At 59.2% G+C, this 19,895-nt stretch overlaps 2 protein-coding genes across 3 annotated transcripts; one reads left to right on the top strand and one right to left on the bottom strand.

The window, feature by feature from the left end:
• The first annotated feature begins 1,000 nt into the window (after positions 1–1,000).
• MOV10 (Mov10 RNA helicase) lies at positions 1,001–8,125 on the top strand. Its single transcript, XM_065854600.2, has 22 exons — positions 1,001–1,296; positions 2,337–2,433; positions 2,544–2,677; positions 2,769–3,007; positions 3,087–3,327; positions 3,569–3,691; positions 3,797–3,950; positions 4,030–4,184; positions 4,284–4,460; positions 4,546–4,693; positions 4,783–4,944; positions 5,039–5,142; positions 5,371–5,468; positions 5,724–5,843; positions 5,931–6,033; positions 6,186–6,309; positions 6,393–6,584; positions 6,725–6,799; positions 6,907–7,032; positions 7,145–7,233; positions 7,363–7,490; positions 7,801–8,125. The coding sequence occupies exons 1-21, from the start codon at positions 1,163–1,165 to the stop codon at positions 7,481–7,483; spliced, it is 2,916 nt and encodes a 971-aa protein (XP_065710672.1). The 5' UTR covers positions 1,001–1,162; the 3' UTR covers positions 7,484–7,490; positions 7,801–8,125.
• Positions 8,126–8,615: 490 nt separating this feature from the next.
• RHOC (ras homolog family member C) lies at positions 8,616–18,535 on the bottom strand. Of its 2 annotated transcripts, XM_065854635.2 has the most exons (6): positions 18,379–18,535; positions 17,169–17,241; positions 11,038–11,195; positions 10,255–10,375; positions 9,920–10,050; positions 8,616–9,451 (listed from the first exon to the last, which is right to left on the bottom strand). In XM_065854635.2, the coding sequence occupies exons 2-6, from the start codon at positions 17,173–17,175 to the stop codon at positions 9,278–9,280; spliced, it is 591 nt and encodes a 196-aa protein (XP_065710707.1). In that variant the 5' UTR covers positions 17,176–17,241; positions 18,379–18,535; the 3' UTR covers positions 8,616–9,277. The 2 variants fall into 2 exon arrangements, with proteins under 2 accessions (XP_065710707.1, XP_065710708.1); XM_065854636.2 differs by lacking the exon at positions 17,169–17,241 and having other exon boundaries at positions 18,379–18,523.
• Between the last annotated feature and the right edge of the window lie 1,360 nt (positions 18,536–19,895).

Here is a 19,895-nt window from a genome sequence, read left to right as displayed (position 1 = left end):
TGTCACCTGCTGGAGACCAGAGGTTTCAGAGGACACTGCAGCCCATCCTGGGCTGGGCTGTGTACAAAAGTCAAAGCCTGGCCCCAGGTGAATCTCAGTGAGCAGGCAGTGCAGCTTAACTAAGTCAGGGGAAGGCAAAGCCAGCCCAAAACTGCAGGATGGGTCCTGCCAACCCAGACAACAGTCAGGTTACGCAGCTGCCCACCAAGGAAAGAGGTTTCCTGTCTGTTTGCAACATCAAAACTCAAAGCTCCAGGATTCTGTCCACAGTACATGACAGAAAGACTTACAAGCAACTACTCCAAAGGCAACACACAGTCTTCAAGCCTCAGAGCCCTCCTGCAACCTGCCAGAGGTCCTGCACCATCACAGTCAATCAGCCACCAGGCAGTGGCATGTCACCTATGGTGTCTGGGTCAGATGAAAAGCCACCCAAGCCAAGCAGGCTTACCCCAGCATCCCTGGGCCCGGGAGCAGTCCCAGGGTCTTGAGCTGTTTTACAGAAGCAGGTGAAAGTACAGAAAAGCAAAAGCAGAGGCAAACAGAAAAACCAGCTCCTGATGCAGCTGCTGCCCTATTTATAGAGCAACCGTGTGAACTCTGGGAGCTCCTGCCCCATCGCTGGATCCAGCAATGCGATGCACCTGGGCCCCTCTCCTGCCCTGCCAGCTGCCCCGGCTGAGGGCAATCAGTGCCAGGGGATGCCATCCAGCCCAGACCCTTGTCACCTGACAGCGCATCCCCCCCGGTCCTGCAACCCCAGTCCGGGGAGGGGTGCACCCCTGGGGGTCCCGGGTTCCACACGCAGCCACGGTGATCCCCGCGACCGCCTGGATCCCGCAGCAGGGACCCTCTGTGGGATGCGGGACCCCCGGGTGAGGCTCTCCCCGAAACGGGCTGCGGACCAGAGGTGCCGGGCAGGAGCCGCGCCCCGGCCCCCCCAGCCCGGGGCGGGCGGGCCCGCAGAGCGCACGGCCCCTTTCGCTTTCGTTTCCCCGTGCAGGGCCACCCCCGGGCCAGCCCAGCCCCGTACAGCCCGGTACAGCCTGGCACACCCCGGTACAGCCCGGCACACCCCGGCACACCCCGGTACAGCCCGGCACACCCCGGTACAGCCCGGCACACCTTAGTCCGGTTCGGCACGGCGCAGCTCGGCTCGGCCATGCCGCAGTTCAGCGTGGCGCAGTGCCGGCGCTTTGGGGATCAGTTCGTGCAGTTCCTGCGGGACACGGGCCGGGAGCAGGAGAGCCGACGGGACGAGCTGAGGAGCATCTACACCCAGGAGTTTCGGGCCAGGTGAGAGCCGGGCGGTGTCACCTGGGATGGTCCCCGCAGCCAGCATCATCCTTTCCCCTGGCCAGCATCACTGGACCTCAGCCGGCATCGCTGGGGGTTCAAGTGGGGTGTCAGGCCAGCTCTGGCCGGGAGCTGGGTGTGAGGGTGGCACTAGGGAGCAGTTGGGGGCTTCGGGGGCCCTCCTTTGTCACCTGTGGGGTGGGATGGAGTAGCATGTGCGTTCCAAGCACCACCTGGACTAGTTAAAACTCAAATGCAGGGATTCTGCTGTCTCCAGGCATGGAGAAAACAGAGCAGCGTTGCTGGGGCAGCCTGTGTCCTGCTGGGCTGCACCCCTCCATCTTGCCACAGCCCCATTGGGAGGTTCCCTTGCTGCAGGGACCCCCAGCAGCCACCTAGGCATGGCCTCAAGCACCAGCTGCTGGCTGTGCTTCACTCCGCTGACACAGGTCACACTGGCCCCTGTGCAATGTCACCGCTGTTAATCATTGGCAAAGTGGGGGTTCAGCTCGCTGGTGGGTTGTGGGACATGTCCTGGGGTGCAGGAGGAGGTGCCTGAGGAGGTGTCGCTGCCGGGAGTGCTGTGGCTGTGCCTTGGATGACCCCCCTGGGGCTGTGCCAGGGGCTGACCCCTCTGGATGGTCTCTTCTATCGAGGATCTGGGGACAGGGACACACATCCCTGCCCTGCTGCTGCTTGTGCATTGGCAGGGACACAGACAGTGTGGTTGTCAGGGCCAGATGGTGACGCTTTGGCACAGCTGGCACGGCCATGGCACAGCTGGAATGACCATGGCACAGCTGGCACCACCATGGCACAGCATGGAGTTGCTGGAGTGGCCTGTGGGGATGTAAGCTTTGCATGGGGCCAGCGAAAAGCCTCGGTCCTTTTCCCTCTGCCTTCCACCTCAGTGCAGAGGGGAGTCACCAAGTGCCCCCCTTCACCCTCCTGTCCTGCTCGCCTCCTCTCAGCTTCCTCTGCCACCAGCAGCCCAGCCTTGCTCCATCCCACGCAGAAACCTCCCTCTCTTGTCTGCACAGGATCGATATAAAAACACCCAACTTCTCCTGCATCTTGTACGCGCTGAGGCTGACTCACCGGGCGCAAGTGTACGGGGCGTCGGTGCACTTCAAGAAGGTGAGGGATGCCCTGGGCTGGGGCAGCAGCTCTTGCACCCACCAGGACTGGCCCTGTAGGAACCCCCGGCAGGACCCTGGGGCCATGCTGATGCTGGCTGCTCCTTGCAGGAGAAGAAGCGTGTGGTGGTGGCAGACCAGTACCGGAGACCCAGGACAAATGCAGAGGTGGTGGTGTCCGCGCCTGGCTCAAGCCAGCAGCCCAGCTCCGCTCCACAAGTGCCCCCGAGCCGTGCCAAGAAGTGGTATGACCAGCAGCACCCTGCCCACACCTCCCCAGCACGGCTTCAGGGACCCCCACCCCTCTGGGAAAGTCTGAACCCTCCCTTCCTGCAGGGCTGAGTTAATCCGTGTGAAGCATGGGGTGGACGTCGTCTCGGAGCATGACCAGGGCAATGGGAACATTCGCTTCCCGGTGGTGCCCAGTGAGCCCCGGACGGTCACCATCCTGGTGCAGAACCGCGGGGCAGAGGCTGTGATGCTGCGGCGGTGCCAGCCACGCCAGCAAGCGCGGGAGCTCTCCTTCACGGACGAGCAAGGGGTGACACAGGGCCAGTCCCTGGTGCTGCACCCAGGTAGGGTCCCATCCCCTGCCCTGCACCCTGCCGTGCCGGGGGAGACGCAGGACCCAGCGGTTGCCTCTTTGCCTCGCAGGCGGCACGTACCCCATCCAGGTGCGGTGCCTGACCACCTGCAATGGGTACTTCCACGCTGTGCTGGTCTTTGAGTTCACCAAGGAGCCGGATGAGCCCTTCAGCATCGGGCGCTACATTGCTGCCATCGCTGAGAGCCAGCTGGCCAAGGACCTGGGCCCCTCGGCACCTTTCCAGCCTTACCAGGCCAGCCTCCAGCGCCCTGTCACCGTCATCACGGAGGAAGGCATCCCTCCTGACAGGTATGTGGCAGGGCCACCTGCTGCCATCCTGCACAGAGGGCCATGGCCTGTTGTCTGGCTGGGACAAAGCTCAGCTCCTTGGGACCTGGCTGTCTGGCAGCCCAGGACAGTGCTTCATCCCCGTGCAATGGCTGGTGACAGCAGGGATGGGGACACCCTGCTTGCCGGGGCCGTGGGTGGTTGCAGCCTGGGGGCAGCCCAGCCCTGCAGTACCCGTGGCACTGCTGTCCCCTCTGCCCAGCTCCCTGAAAAATGAACTGAAGAAGGAAATCCCTCTGGGCACCTACCAGTATGCAAAGAGCCTCAAGGACACGATCCTGCTCGGACCCAACGCCAAAGGCAGCTCCAGCTGGGCTGCCATGCGGTCAGTGCCGAGGGCTGGGGACAACACCACACAGCCCTGTGCCTCCCCCTTGCTGCCCCTCAGCCGAGGTGTCCCCGGACCATGGTGATATCCCGCTGCCTGCAGGTCGCTGCTGGAGGCCCCTCTGCAGGTTGACAACTACCAGCAGAAGTTCCAGCTGCTGCTGCACCTGGAGGAGATCCAGATGGAGGTGGACATCCGCCGCTACGACATGCAGGACGTCACCATGGTGCAGGACAGGGGGCTGCTGGTCCTTGATGTGCGTAGCGGGAGCTGGGGAGGTGGGAGGGATGCTGGGGCTCCCCAGGTGCCCCCATCACGCTGGCTGTTCAGCACAGGTGCCCGGCGTGGCCGAGAACCGCCCGTCCGTGCTGAAGGGCGACCACCTCTTCGCCAACCTGAGCAGCGAGCGGGACCACTCCCCACTCATCCAGTACAAAGGTTACGTGCACGGCGTGGAGCTGGAGAAGGTCAAGCTGGGCTTCTCCTCCAAGTGAGTGATGTCCAGCCCCGGCCGGGCTGCCAGAGCCGCAGCAGCACCGCTCAGAATGGGGGAGCTTCCCCATGCCCTGCTCACACCACTCCTTTCCAGGCTGCAGAAGAAGTTTGTGAACAATCTGAAGTTCGACGTGACGTTCACCTTCAGCCGGCTGCCGCTGCAGCTCCAGCACCGGGCTGCAGTCCTGGCCATGCGGCGTGGCTTGTCCAGCCTCCTCTTCCCCACCGCCTCCTGTCACAAGTCCCTGTTCCCAGGCACCTTCCAGCCCCGGTGAGACCTCGTGCCTGCAGGATGGGAGGGGACAGGGGGACAGGAGGGGATGGGGACCTGGCAGGCTCAGCCTCTGCTCCCGCAGGTGGTTTGACCGCAAGCTGCAGGCGAATGAGGAGCAGTGCAGAGCTGTAACGCACATCGTGACAGGGATGTCCAGGCCAGCCCCATACCTCATCTTTGGCCCCCCTGGGACTGGCAAGACGGTCACCTTGGTGGAGGCCATCAAGCAGGTGAGTGGCTGGTACCCAGGTCCAGCACGGGCATCACTGCCCACCCCGGCCCATGGGGCTCAGTGGCAACATCCTCTCCTCCCACCCAGGTCTGGACATGCTTCAAGGATGCCCGGATCTTGGCCTGTGCCCCTTCCAACAGTGCTGCAGACCTGCTGTGCCAGCGCCTTATCAAGGACATCGCCCCCCGGTACATCTACAGGCTCATGGCCAGCTCCAGGAGCTACCAGGAGGTGCCTGCTGACATCAGGGTAGGTCCCTGCCCCTCTGTCCCTGCATCCCACAACACATCTGGGCTGGCAGCCCCTGGAAAGAGCAGGGTCCTACCAAACGCCCGTCTTTCAGCCCTGCTGCAACTGGGATGATCAGCAGAGCTGCTATGTGTACCCAAGCAAGGAGCACCTGGGGCGCTACCGGATCCTCATCACCACGCTGGTGACAGCGGGAAGGTTGGAGGACCTGGGATTGTCTCCGCCACCCACGGCGGGTGGACCCAGGGGTTGGATTGCAATAAGACTGGGTGGGCAGCCCCACTGCGGTGCATTGGGGGTTGTGGAGGAGGGTGGGCAGCAGGGGGGACCCCTCCTCTGTGGGAGGGTGAGGATGAAGGCAAGGGGAGGAAGAGTGGCCAGCCAGGGCAGGGATGCTGAGGCAGCTTCACTGCTTCTCTCCCCCAGGCTGGTGTCAGCCAACTTCCCCCCAGGCTATTTCTCCCATGTCTTCATTGATGAGTGTGGCCAGGCAGTAGAGCCAGAGAGCGTGATCGCCATCGCAGGTGAGTGGTGCCCGGCTGCTGTCGTGAGGACCAGCAGGTTGCCCAGAGAGGTGGTGGATGCCCCATCCCCGGAGACATCCCAGGCCAGGCTGGATGGGGCTCTGAGCAACCTGAGCTGGTGCAGATGTCCCTGCTCATGGCAGGGGTGGCACTGGATGAGTTTTGAAGTTTCCAAGCCAAACTATTTTGTGATTCTATGATCTCTCTGTGAGTTGGCAACCCTCCTGTCCCCTGCTGAGCTCTTCCTCTGCCCAGGGCTCCTGACTGCCATGGACCAGGAGACCAACCCCAACGGAGGGCAGCTGGTGCTGGCAGGAGACCCCCAGCAGCTGGGCCCTGTCCTGAGGTCACCACTGGCCATTGAGCACGGCTTGGGTGAGCGGGGAGAGGGATGAGAGCACTGCTGGTACCCAGGGGCCGAGCAGCCTCACAGGGAGCCATGGGGTCTCTCTCTGGGCACAGGCACCTCGCTGCTGGAGAGACTGATGCTGCACAACCCCCTGTACAAGAAATCGAGCGGAGGATACAACCCGCAGTTTGTCACCAAATTACTCTGGAACTACAGGTGGGGATTGGGACAGGCAGGGATGCGGGATCTGTGCCTGCACCCCAGGCTCCAGCAGCCCTCAGCATCCCAGCTGGTGCGGGAGATGGGAATGCACTCGCTGTCCTGGGTGCACGTGGCACCCACCCTGGGCACTGTCCTGCCTCTGCCAGGTCCCACGAGGCCATCCTCAGGATCCCCAACGAGCTCTTCTATGACAGTGAGCTGAAACCCTGCCAGACCGATGAGCTCGATGTCCGGAATCTCTATTGTGCCTGGGAGGAGCTTCCCAAAAAAGTGAGGGGGGCAGCAGGGAGGGGACCTTGAGGGGAACTCCCAAGCTGCAGGCAAAGCAAAGCCCAACGCTCTCCAATCCCCAGGGCTTCCCCATCATCTTCCATGGGGTTTGCGGGGAAGATCGAAGAGAGGCCAAGAGCCCCTCGTTCTTCAACACGGCTGAGATCGAGGTGCTGGTCCACTACCTCCAGAAGCTGCTGCAGAGCCGGGGCAAGCGGGGCTGTCCCACCATCTCGCCCAAGGAGATCGGCATCATCTCTCCCTACAGAAAGCAGGTGAGGGACAGGGCTCTGCAGGCAGGGGACGGAGAGACCTCCCCAGGGAACAGGGAGCACTGGGATGGATGGGCAGCCATGGGGCTGGCACACGAGGACAGCTGGGTGGTGGCTGGACCGTGCTGTGTGCCTCCCCCCAGGTGGAGAAGATCCGGAAAGCCATCACCTCCCTGGACCCTGTCCTGCGGAAGCTGCCGGACATCAACCTGCTGAAGGTGCGGTCCTGGGTGCAGAGGGGACAGGAGCCCACCCCACCACGGGCAGAGGGAGCCCCGCCAGCCCCGGCGGTGCTCCCCAGTGCCTCACCTGCTGTCCCCCGCAGGTGGGCTCTGTGGAGGAGTTCCAGGGCCAGGAGCGCCGTGTCATCCTCATCTCCACCGTGCGCAGCTGCAGCGAATACCTCCAGCTCGACCAGACCTTCAAGCTGGGCTTCCTCAAGAACCCCAAGGTACCGTGCCACCCCGAGCAGCCCCATCTCCCCTGGCACTCCCTGGCTGAGGCTGCGGAGGGGGACAAGGCGCTGCTGCAGAGTCAAACCCTCGCTCCTGTTCCCTTTGCAGAGGCTCAACGTGGCCATCACCAGGGCCAAGGCTTTGCTGATCGTGGTGGGGAACCCGGCCGTGCTCAGCAAGGACCACCACTGGCAGAGGTGAGCCCTGCCCGCTGCAGACGATGCTCATGAGCTCCTGCCTGCCCTCCCCTGCTGCCTGTGGACATGCCCATGGAGACAGCATGGCCATGCCACCTCCTGCCCTCACTGCTGGCTCTGCACCCACAGGTTCCTCAGGTACTGCAGGGAGGAGGGCGGCTACACGGGGTACCCCTACGAGGAGGAGAGCCCAGCGGAGGATGAGGATGGCCTCGCCGCCAACCTCCACGCCCTGCACCTCAGCAATTAGCAGCCAGGTGAGCAGAGCTGGGAGCTGCTGGTGGAGCCTGGGGGAGCAGCAGCACCATGGCCATGCTGCGCTGGTGCCAAGCCAGGGTATGGGCTCGTTTGGGGAACATGGTTTAGTGTCAGTGTTGGGTTAACAGCTGGACTCGATGGTCTTGAGGGTCTCTTCCAACCAAAAATGATTCTGTGATTCATGTGCGCAAGGGGCACAGGGACATCTCTCCTGGAAGCCAAACAGCAATTGTCCCATGCAGTGAGTGCGACAGGGCTCAGCACACGACCTCACTTAGGGGCTGACTCTGCCATGGGGTTTCTCTGCAGGAAACCCATCTGGGAAAGGAGGAGAAGTCCCACGGAGCTCCAGCACCCCTTGGCCTGCCCCTGGCCTGCAGCAGCCACCTGCTTTCCCTGCCTTGGTCCCGGGGTGCTCAGAGCACCCTGCATCCCTGCAGAGATGGGGCTGAGCCCCCCAGGCAAGGTGGTCCCTCTGGCATTCACTGCAGCCTGGGGCTGACACCTTCCTGTGCAGAGGGGACCGTGCCAGCGCTGGACTGGGGCCACTCTCCATTTTAATCAGTTTTTGGCACAGAGGTGGAAAACCAATTCTTTGTGACTGGTTTTACCACTCAATAAAAGTCTTACGTGAGCATGTGGCCTCTGAAGAACATCGCTGGGTGCCCAAGGGAGCTCAGTGCTGCCACAGTGGGTTCTGGGGTGCAGGCAGGGACCCCACCAGGTGCAGGGTGCTGGGGTCCCCTGCAGGCAGCTGCCTGGCTGAGAGCTGGCACGGCTGTGCAGGCACCCTTCGTTCCCCTGAAATAAATGTTTAGAGAAAAAATGATGTATTGAAGTCAGCTCCTGGGCTCTAGCAGTGACTGCAGTGCCTGTTGCTCTGCCAACACAGACCAGGCATGGCCAGGGAGCTCCCACCCAGCCCTGTTCACATAAGCTGCTCGCAGGATCTTACCCAAGCATGTGGTGATGAGCCCTGATCCTGCACCAGCAGGTGATGCAAGAGGGGATGGGGAGCCAAACAAACCCCCCCACCCTGCAGCACATGGATCCAGCCCCCAGGCAGCAGCCTGGAGCAGCACAGGGGCACGAAGGACAGCCAGAAGGATGCCACGCAAGCAGCGTTACAATTACTGAAATCCCAGTTTGCATTTATTCTCCCAGTTAGGCAGTTCGGTTTACCGGTGCAAAGTCCACGACCAACACAGACTGGAAGAAGGCATTACTGGCGGAGCTGGGCAGAGGTGCTGCCCCAGCACGGGTCCCGGGAGCAGAGCAGTTCTGCACACAGGGCTGGAAACGGCCCTGGGCAAGTCTGTATAAAAAGCTGGTGTGTGCCCACACAGCCAAGGGGAGCGGGCAGAGCACCCGAGGGTGCAGCAGACCCTACACATGAGCTGTGGGCAGCAGCCAGCGGCACCTCCCGCTTCTGCAGCACCTGCCCAGAGCTGGAGAGGGAGAGCAAACACCGCAGCAATCCCCACGGGAGAGGCGAAACCAGGGAGATCGGTACAAAACAGGGCGACACGGAGAGCTACACAAACACCCAGCCCACAGCGAGCAGCGGGGACTGAAGGCACCGGCCTCTCACAGCCCCAGGGTGACACAGGGACACCCACGGGCTCGGGTGGCAGCTCTCACGCGGAGGGTTGGGGGCAGGTACTGGCACCACGAGGTCCCACGTCGGCCGTCTGCCAGCGCTCCCTCCCCGCCGGCGCAGGCAGAGGGTGCAGGCAGCAGTGCAGGCAGCAGGTGCAGGCAGCTGCCTGCTGGCCCGCTGGGCTGCTCACAGCAGCGGGCAGCCCCGGCGCTTCTTGTTCTTCCGAACCTGCAGACCCGCACGGGTGGCCATCTCAAAGACCTCCCGCACGCCCTCCTTCGTCTTGGCCGAGCACTCGAGGTAGCCAAAGGCATTGATCCTGTTGGCCATGTCCCTGCCCTCCTCGGGCTTCACCGGCTCCTGGAAAGTGTTAAAAAGAGGGTTGGGAAAAGCACAGTGACTGCCTTTGGAGCATCCAGCCCAGGATTCACATGGCAAAGAAAGATGGGGCAGACTTTTGAGCAGGGCCTGTTGCGATAACACAAGGGGTGATGGTTTTAAACTAAAGGAGGGAGATTCAGGCTGGATATGAGGAAAGAATTGTTGGCCCTGAGGGTGGTGAGAGCCTGGCCCAGGTTGGCCAGAGAGGTGGTGGATGAACCATCCCTGGAGACATCCCAGGCCAGGCTGGACGGGGCTCTGAGCAACCTGAGCTGGTGAAGATGGCCCTGCTGATGGCAGGGGTGGGATGGGGGAGCCTGGAAAGTCCCTTCCAACCCAAACTATTCTGTGGTTCTCTGAAAGGGGAGCCCCAGCGAGGTGGCACAGGAAGAAGCGGATGCTGGCCAAGGCAGCAGGACCCAGGACTGTCCCCAGGGCTGTCCCCACCTGCTTCATCTTGGCCAGCTCCCGCCGCGTGTGCTCGTCATTCCGCAGGTCCTTCTTGTTCCCCACCAGGATGATGGGCACATTGGGGCAGAAATGCTTCACCTCTGGCGTCCACTTCTCAGGGATGTTCTCTGCAACGAGCAGACGTGGAGCCCCCTGAGCTGAGGGGCTGCTCCCCTACCAGATTCCTCAAATCTGCAGGAATCAGCTCTGGGCTTTTCCCACGGGAAGCGAGGAGCTCACATGGGGGGATTCCCAACATCGGGTTGGGGGTTAGCAGCAGCACCCAGACCTACAGGAGACCCAGACCCCCCTCCTTGCATCCTGAGCCCTACCGAGGCTATCGGGGCTGTCAATAGAAAAGCACATGAGGATAACATCTGTGTCCGGGTACGAGAGGGGCCGCAGCCTGTCGTAGTCCTCCTGTCCCGCAGTGTCCCACAGGGCCAGCTCCACCTGCGAGGGGAGAGGGATGCAGCTCAGCAGGATGGCGGCGAGCAGGTTTATCTTCCTCAGTTATAGCTACAGAAAGGGTTTGGAGCATCTTTCTGATGAGGAAAGGCTGAGAGAGCTAGGACTGCTCAGCTGGAGAAAAGAAACTGAGAGGGATCTGACCAATGTGATCAATATCTCAGGGTGGGTGTCAGAGGATGGACCAGACTCTGTTCAGTGGTGCCCAACGCCAGGGTGAGGGGCAACGGGCACAGACTGAAACACAGGAGGCTCCATCTGAACATGAGCAGAAACTTCTTTGCTGGGAGGTGCCAGAGCCTGGCCCAGGCTGCCCAGAGCGGGTGTGGAGTCTCCTTCTCTGAGACATTTGAACCCCCTGGACCCACCTGTGTGATCTGCTCTGGTGATCCCGCGTTAGCAGGGCTGGGTTGGGGGATCTACAGAGCTCCTGCAACCCCAACCAGCCTGGGATTTTGTGATATGGTTTTCCTCAAACTGGGGCAGGTTCAGGATGACACAGAAAGGTGGGAACTGGGGGACTCCCTGGGTGCTGCGGGTGCGTCTGAGCCTTGTGGATCAACCCATGTGGCAGCACCAGGTCGCGGCACCGCCAGTGCAGGACTGAGGGGACAGGAACAGCTCCAGCACCCCGTGACGGTTCTTACCTGCTTCCCATCTACCTCTATGTCAGCAATGTAGTTCTCAAACACAGTCGGTACATAGACCTCGGGGAATTGGTCCTTGCTAAACACAATCAGCAGACACGTCTTTCCACAGGCACCATCTCCCACAATCACCAGCTTCTTTCTGATGGCTGCCATCGCTGTGGGGACAAGAGTGGGGGAGTGGGACAGAGCCATAGAATCATTTTGGTTGGAACAGACCCTCAAGATCATGGAGTCCAACCATAACCCACCCCTGGCACTGCCCCATGTCCCTGAGAACCTCATCTCTGTCTGTCCAACCCTCCAGGGATGGTGACTCCACCACTGCCCTGGGCAGCCTGTTCCAATGCCCCACAGCCCCTTCTGGGAATAAACTGTTCCCAAATTTCAGATTATAAACTCCTCAGGGCAGACACTGTACTCCAGATTTCACCCAGGCACGCTCACCAGCTCCCAAATAATCCGATCAGCAGCAGGAACACATCAAGCCAAGCTCTCAGAGGTCTGGGCAAGCACGACCTGCATGCCTGGCACCTGGCGCCAGGCTGGCCCCGTCCCAGCCCATTTGACAAAGGAGCCTTTGCCACATAACGACCGAGAACTGACGCTGGCACCGGCAGCAGGAGAAGCTGCCAGCCATCACTCAGCAAACAGAGCCGAAACCTCGCAGTAAAGCAGGCTGCTTTCTGCCCCAAGTCAAAAGGATACAGTCCTGCAAGTTAAACTATGCCTTCGCGTCGCTGAGTTTCAAAAGAAGACGACAGCCAAGCCTGGGAATTGTGTGGGACGATGCCATGAAATGCCTGCCGTGGCATCTGAACAAGGCACAAGAAAACTGGCGGTGGTGGGATCACATCCCTCCCCAATCCCTGGCTCAGAATCTCTTTCCCATCCCCAGCTCCTCAGATGCTTCACCCCAAAGAGCCCAACCCGGTCCCTGTGCACCCACAGCACATCACCCTCTCATCGTCCCTGCAGAAATCCTGGGTGAGACGCACACTGACAGCTCAGGGTTTAATCCCTGGAAGGGCACAGGCTGCTCTGAGGGCTGGGGGAAATGACAGATGACCAGAAAACTGCTCAGGAAGGCAGGGATGCTCCACGTCCTCCAGCCAGCCCAACCCCGCTCCAAACCCCTGTACCCAGGGCGGCGGGGTTGGAAGGGACAGTTTGTGCTTGAGGCATCAGAGATGTGCAGAGGAAAGAACCATGTGGGAAGGATGCTCACACCTACACAAATGCACCGTGCTGGGACCAGTTTGCACTGGGATTATGCTGGGAAGGCCTGGACATGGCAAACCTTGCATTTCACCAGGACACTCACACGGAGCCTTAACGAAAGCCCAGTGCTTGTCCCCTCCTAGAGTGATCACACCTGCATCCTTCTCTGGAATAAAAAGAAGGAAAAGAGAGAAACCCAAGCAAGGTTGCATCATAATTAGCTGCAAGAGAAGGATTAAGAAATTAGACTCAGCAGCTGACTTGCATTTCAAAAGCGGCCTGAGGAGAGCTCCTCTCATCTGCATACTTAGCAGGTCAGCGCTAAGCTCCTGCCTGCAGGAAACCCTGTCCCCAGGGCTGTCACACAAACCCTGTCCCCAGGGCTGTCACACAAACCCTGTCCCCAGGGCTGGGAAGTCTCAGGGACCACCACAGCTCTCACAACTCCAACTGCCCAACCCACCGTGTGGCTGGGGCAGGAGAGAGAAGGTTTAACCCAAATCTGGGCCAGATCTTTGCAGGTGACAAGCACTTTGGCTCACAAGGCAAAGCAGGAATAGTCTGTGGCTGCTGAGTGCTGTGGAGCCATTAATAAAAATAGTACACTCATCCCAAGGAGACATGACATGTGTGTGATGGAGCCAGATAAAAGGGCTGGAGGAGCCTGTTGTCTCCTGCCCACCTGAAGAGAGGTTCCTTCAACTCTTGAGGACAGCATATCCCTGGGGACATAAGAAATGCATCATCCCCCTTGCAAACCATCCTCCTCGTCTGACCAAAGGCTCGGCCTCTCTCCAGCCATCACCTCCACAGCACAGAAAAAGGAGAGCTCATGGGCAAAAAACTCTGTTTACTTAGACAGAAAGTTCCTTTGCCCACAGCTAAATGTGATTTGCTGCTTTGTGGCTCTGTATCTCAAAGACAAACAGAGGAAGAAAGGTGGTGTGGGCTGCAGTGCTATCTAATCCCCAGAACACAGGAGACACATCTGCAGCTCAAAGAACAGAGGATACCCGGGGAGATAAACACCCGCTCCAGACAGACAGCGAGATCTGCCTGTGCCCAGTCTGCCAGACATCGGACCTAAACAACAACAACCGGAGTGTCCCAGTGGTGACACAGCTGTCCCCCCCACCTGCACGCTGTCCTGGCTCCAAACCGAGCAGAGTCCCTGCACCCAGAGCTCCTTCCCACGGCCTCTGGTGTCCACCCTGCCCCGGGACGGCTCCTGAGCCTGGCGTCATGCTGAGCAGTGACTCACAGGGCAGAGGCACCGTCCCCACCCAAAATCACAGCACGATTCATTCCATTACTCACGAGAGTGGCCCAGAAATAGCCCATTACTAATGCAGAGCCGGCATGCAAAGCAAGCAGGACGAGGAGGCTGCAAGCATCACGTTTCGGTGGCTGGACTGCCCCAGCCATGTCCTTGTCCCCTGAGCCAGGCAGTGTGACACAAGCACCTGATGCCAGTGGCACTCTACTTGGGGGACATCAGCTCCTCTGCCAGGGATGCTCTGTCACTCAGCAGGACAAAGCCAGTCCCTGGGACCCTGCACTGTCCCCAGATCGTGTGCAGATAAGAGGGTGGAAAACATGGGGACAGTTTGAGGAGGATAGTTTTGCTACAACTGCTAGCAGGCCAAATGATTAAAAGGACACAGTTGCTCACATCAGACGTGGAAATTCAGATTTTAAACTCTGCTGAGCATTAACCATCCCGAGTTACAGCAAAGGCTGCCCAGCCAGGTTGGCAATTCAATCTGGCCCAGACAGCACCTGTGGATTGGGGGCATGAGCAGCACTTTAGGTGCTTCACTGGAGATGCTCGTTCCCAGAGATAACACAGGGGAGCAGCGACTCTGTGCTGGCACCTCCCGCAGAGCAGCGCTGGGTTGGGTCTGTGCCCCAGTCCCAGCAGTGCCTGTGGTGACCACACCGGCTTAATCCTGAGCAGGCAGCTCCTCCAGCATGCCAAGAAACGGTAAAATGAGGCCAAACTGCTCTGCTTTCCAAGCAGCTATTCTAAAGCCATCATCATAAAACCAGCCAGGCTTCCAGGACAGCCCTTGCATTATTGCTTTGTGCCTCAAAATGTGAAGTTCCTGCTGAGCAGGAAACGGGGAATTCCTCTGGCTGCAGGATGCGGCCGTCAGCCAGTGTCTGCTGCGGGATCTCAGGAAACAGCAGGGAAGGACGGTAACACTTTGAAGAAAGGCTCAAACAAGGGATAGAAATCTTTCAGTGAAGCTCTTTGGCGAGACTCGAGCTCCCTGAGCCAACAGAGGGGTTTTGTTCTTAAGCAGAAATTCCCAAGCGCTGCTGCTGACGGCCGCACCCCGGCCGGACCTGTCACACCGCCTATCAGCAACACCAGATGAATTTCTGTTCTGCCCACAGCCCTGGCCGGAGGCACAGCCCTGAAGCCAGGGCTGGCGGGGACAGAGCCGTGCTGGGAGCAGCCCTGTCACAGGGACACCCCCAGCTCCCCACAGCCCCTGGGGGTTCACAGTCCCACTATGAACAAAACCTACTCATTCCCAACGAGCAAAGAGCGGAACAAGGAGGGTCAAGCCTCCAGCAGCACTCATGCAGAGATAGCATTGCCCTGGTGATCTTGGCCAGAGACAGGAGAACAGAGCTGGGGCTGGTGTTGACAGGACAAGAGGTGACGGTTTAAACTAAAGGAGGGAGATTCAGGCTGGACATGAGGAAGAAATTTTTGCCCCTGAGGGTGGTGAGAGCCTGGCCCAGGTTGGCCAGAGAGGTGGTGGATGAACCATCCCTGGAGACATCCCAGGCCAGGCTGGACGGGGCTCTGAGCAACCTGAGCTGGTGAAGATGTCCCTGTCATGGCAGGGGTGGCACTGGGAAGGTCCCTGCCAACCCTAACTGTTTCATGATTCTATGATTCGTGCCTTGCAGAGCTGTCACCAAGCATCTCCTTACAGGCTGCCTGTCAGATGATGAGAAAATACTTCTCTGTCCCAGCAGCTCCCTGGTTGCTCCCCCGAGACTGGAGCTCAGGGAACAGCCAGCCTGGTATGTGTAGCCCCATCACCACACAGCCCAGGCACCCATCCAGAACCCCCCGCACCAAAACACAACCACAGTAGGAAAAAACACCTCCTTGAACAGACAGACCTTCCTGGCATCGCTGCGTCTTCAGCTCAGCTAAACTTTGCAATGGTTTAACAAACAAAAGCATCCAAGTGCTTGGTTGGACTGTTTTGATTCAACTCCTCTTTGGGAAGGAGCTGGGCTAATGCAAAACAGACCAGGCTCAAGGTTAGAACCACCATGAGGCATGTAACTGGGTTTTAAACCCTCCAAACACAAACCTCAGGCTGTGCAACATGGATCACAGACAAGACCCAAGGGAGCTTGCAGCATCCAGAGAGCACAAAACACCAGCAGGGAGCACAGAAGATGTTTTCTAACCAGCGCAGCCAGGGATGAGCTGTCTCTGCTTCTAAACATGGCTCTGTGTGTGTGCACAGGGCTGCTGCCATCGGACACGCCAGGCGAGGGCACCTCAGGACAGGACCCTGCAGAGCACCCACCGGGCAAACAGGAGCCACTTTGGCCACCAACCGAGCTGCCAGGGCATGGGGGGGACCTCCCTTCCCACCCCACCAGCAGGGCAATGAGCACAAGCAGGGAACCCCCCAAAAGTGTGTGTCAAGGCAGCAGCTGCCCCCAAATTAATTGGAATGAGATTGAAAGTGTTAGGGGACAGAATGACAGAGGCACACAGGTCATTTTTGTGAATTAACCAGCAGAAAGCCCTGCAGTGCTGTTTCACAACAAAAACAGTTTTAAGTTGGGAGGACTTGCTGGCACAGCTGGTGCAATCAAAATGAAAGTGATCATCCAGATGAAAATCTGACAGGTATGGCCATCGAGGGGAACTTAATTTGCTGAGACATCTAAATCACAGCCACAGCAGCACAGGACAAGTGTCCTGGCAAGTGTCTCGGGTATCAGAGGGACTCTTATATAGAAGCAAGTTCCAAGAAGGGCTTGAAGCGAAGAGCGATGCCAAAGGGAAATGCGCCGGCCAGGGCAGAACTCGGGCTCCAAGCTCCTGGGCTGATGGCAGCTCGGAGCCCATCAAAGTGCCGCTGGTTTTGGCAGAGCAGCAGCTGTGATTTCAGGCTCACGCACCCCCCGGGCAGGCCAAGCTGTGCCTTTCAGCTGAGACCAGCGTCCAGCTCACACCACCAACCATCGCTGACACCCACAGCACGACCCACACCCACCGGCAACACCAGCACCCGCTGCTTGGAGCCTTCCCATCCCACCTGCCCCGCTGCCAAAACCACCCAGCACCGAACACCCAGGACAGGAGTTGTATTTACCCCCGGAAAGCGGCCTGAAGCTTTTGCTTAAGACCTAGACCTGCAATATCCAAAATATAATGGAAAAAGGAGCTCAAACTCAGCGATTTTAGATGTTATAATTTTTTTTCTAAAGTTGTGAGCTATTTTTCAGGCAGTCTGGATCTATAGCGTGCTCCAGCACAGCAGTGAAGGGCAACTGCCCCAATCCAGACCCAAAGCAGAGCGGCTTGTTTTCATTGCTAAATCCCACAAAAACATCCACAAGCAAACACAGAGGAAGGGACTTCGAACAGCAGAGCTTTAAAGCCCAAACAAGGCTTGAACCACAAGTGCTTGTGCTTTGTGGGAAAACGCCGCCTGCCCTTCACCTCCTTTTCCAAAAGACATCTTGCCACGTTCTTCTTCTACCTCCCACAGAAGCGACAGCCTTCCCGCACTCATGGCCACACAAGTGTCTTGCTGAAAGCTCCAAATAACGTGCCACAACGTCCGCGGATGCCTGTCCTTGTGCAAAGCCTGACTGCCGCTGCCCCAGAGCCAATCAATATTTGCTAATACATTCCTTACTTTTCATGTCAATACGCCTCTCCAGTGTAAACAGCAAGTTAGGAGGTGAGCCTGGTTAAATGCTCCCGATAACCTGTTGGAAGACAGTGACTTGGCTTATTTTCCACTTAAAAAGAATGTTTCTCTAGAGAAGCTGTAGCTGTCAGGAACATGGATTCAATTTAAGGTCCATAAAATCCCACACAGCCTTTAGCTATACTACTTGTAGCCGAGAAGGAGGAGCTGAACATAAATTAAAACTGTGCAGACACCAAAGAGCACTTGAAAAAATGAAAATAAAATGCAACTGGTCTCAGTGAAACACAGGCAGCCAAAGCCACTGCCTCCTCATCTCTGGTTTCACAACCTGAATGCTTTGCTGGGGATGCAGCAGAGCTCAGCTCAGCCGGGTCCCCGTCCCCAGCCCACCCCCCGTGCAGATGAACCCCGCAAAGCAGCCCCAGGGATCAAATTGCTGCTTTCCCAGGGGGTACTGAGAGACTGAGAGTGGATTTAGGGGGTTTGGTTGCTTCTGGGAAGACTTGGCTGCCTGATTGTTAGTGCTGGAAAGGGCCACGCAGTCATGGTTTTGGAATGCTCCCTTGCTCCTAAGACATTACATACACAATTATTTCTCCTCCCCCCTGCAAGCCCCCCTAATATAAATGTTTAAAAATGAGCTCAGCAGTAAGCAAAGGGAACTTTTTTCCTTTTTCTGAAGAAAACACAGAACGGCCACTCCGTGACCGAGGCTGCATGCGAGGACACTGCTTGAGCAGGGGGATGTGAGGGGGGACGGTGGGATGGGGCAGCAGCCCCCAAGCTCTCAGCCCAGGTCGGTCACCAGCTGGGGGACAGCGGGGACCCCCGTCTGCGCAGCACCCAGAGGGCAGGACCCACAATCCCTTGTGGGACAAACCGCGGTGGCCAAACCACCACTGACCCATCCTAACCCCACACCCAGGGACCCACCCATCCTGCCCCACCCATCCCAGCCAGAGCACCCATCTCCCATGCCCCACTCCCCCACAGCACCCCAGCGCTGACCCACCATCCCACCAGTGCCAGTAATCCCAAACCCCAGTTCCCCCAGACCACACCAGATCCACCAGACCCCACCAGTAACACCGCACCCCGTCTCCCCCCAACCCCAGCACTGACCCCAGGGTCCCCCACACCGCTCAACCCCCCAGGTCCCCGCGCCCCGAGCGCTGCCCGGCCCAGCCCGCACCTCTCTCCGCCGCTGCCCCGGTCGCGGTCCCGGTCCCAGCTCCGGCCCCGGCTCCGCAGCGGCTCGGGCGGTGCCGCCCCGTCCGGGGGCCGCCCGCGGAAGGCGGGGCGGGAGCGCTTCGAGCCGCGCTCAGCTGAACCGAGCCTTGCTGAGCCGAGCCGAGCTGAAGGGCGGGGCTGGGGCCGTGCCCCTTCCCCGCGCAGCCCCCGTGGGGCCGCAGCCAGCCTGGGCTCCCGGAAAGGGTTTTTTTGTCCTTATTTTAGGTTCCTGATGCCAGGCAGGATGGGGGGCGATCCCGGTGCTCGGTTCCCAGAGCATCCGGAGCTGCCAGGAAGGGCTGAGCTGCTGCTCCCAAACCCCGCTCCCGGGTAGGACCAATAGCAAAGACCACCCCGTGCTTTGCCCCCTAACCAGGAATCCTCCACCATCACCATGGGAGCCCTTCTCAAGGAGACACCTCCCCCCTCCCATGAGCTTTATTTGTGGCAGCGCCAAAAGCCACCACCAGCAGAAGCAAATCCCAGCAGCCGATCCCCATCGCGCCCCTCCTGCATCCCCCATGTGCCACCCAGCCGGCTGCTCGCTCCTTAGGGAAGACCCTGTTTCCCACCATCAGAAACAGTGGGGGTGTGAGGGACGTGCCTTGTCCCAGGATCTCAAGTCCCCTCTGCAGGGGCACTGATAGAGGGGGACTGTGACACATCAGGCCTCACATCGAGGTGACCCCCTGGGGTCTCCTTTCCGCTCTGGGCTGTCGGAGAGGGAGGACGAGGCTGCTCCTCCCCATGACACCCCAGCTGCAGGGCTGGGTCCCTGCCAGGGAGAGGCAGTCCCAGGGTCCTGGCCCAGACCCAGGCTCATAAACTGCTGCTATTTTAAGGGCTCAGAGACAATTTTTCTTAATTTATCAAGCCCCAAGCCAGGAGCTGGATCCAAAGGAAATGTTTCCTTAATAAAAAAAGGGAACCACAGAGGAAGCTTTAAATGCAGTCTCTGCCTCCTTGCTTTATCCAGCAGCTCCCAGGCAGTGACCTGGAAAAGCAGAGCCGGTTCTCAGCTACCAGCACAAAGAGCTTCATGCCAGGGGAACAGGGCTGTGCAAACAAGTGTGGGGAAAATCACACGTGAGCATCAGGAGCACCAGGTGGCAGCCAGGGGGACAGGGGACAACAGGGATGCTTCCAGCAGGCAGCCTGTGCTGGCCACCAGCAAACCCAGGCAGCACCATGAAGAATGCAGCAGTTCCCATTCACCATTGACACCAGAGGGATGGATGCTCCATGGGGTCCAGCCAGCACCAAGGGCAGAGGGACAGTAGCTCACATGGCTCTGCCTGGACCTGTTTGCTACCAAGCCTGCCTACGTCAATTAATCAGAGCTAATTGGCTTTTAGGTAAGTCTTCTTTGCAGGAGCTCTGCAAGAGACTTTGAAGCAGGACCCTGAGTGGCAGAACATTTATTCGAACACACTGTGCTATGCAAGGACAGGCTCCCGGCCCCAGTGTCACTCCCTGTTC

This window comes from Patagioenas fasciata, chromosome 21 (genome assembly GCF_037038585.1).
Source record: "Patagioenas fasciata isolate bPatFas1 chromosome 21, bPatFas1.hap1, whole genome shotgun sequence".
Classification (NCBI taxonomy): Eukaryota; Metazoa; Chordata; class Aves; order Columbiformes; family Columbidae; genus Patagioenas; species Patagioenas fasciata.
Note: the sequence above shows the minus strand (reverse complement) of the source record. Positions and strands in the feature narration are given on the sequence as shown.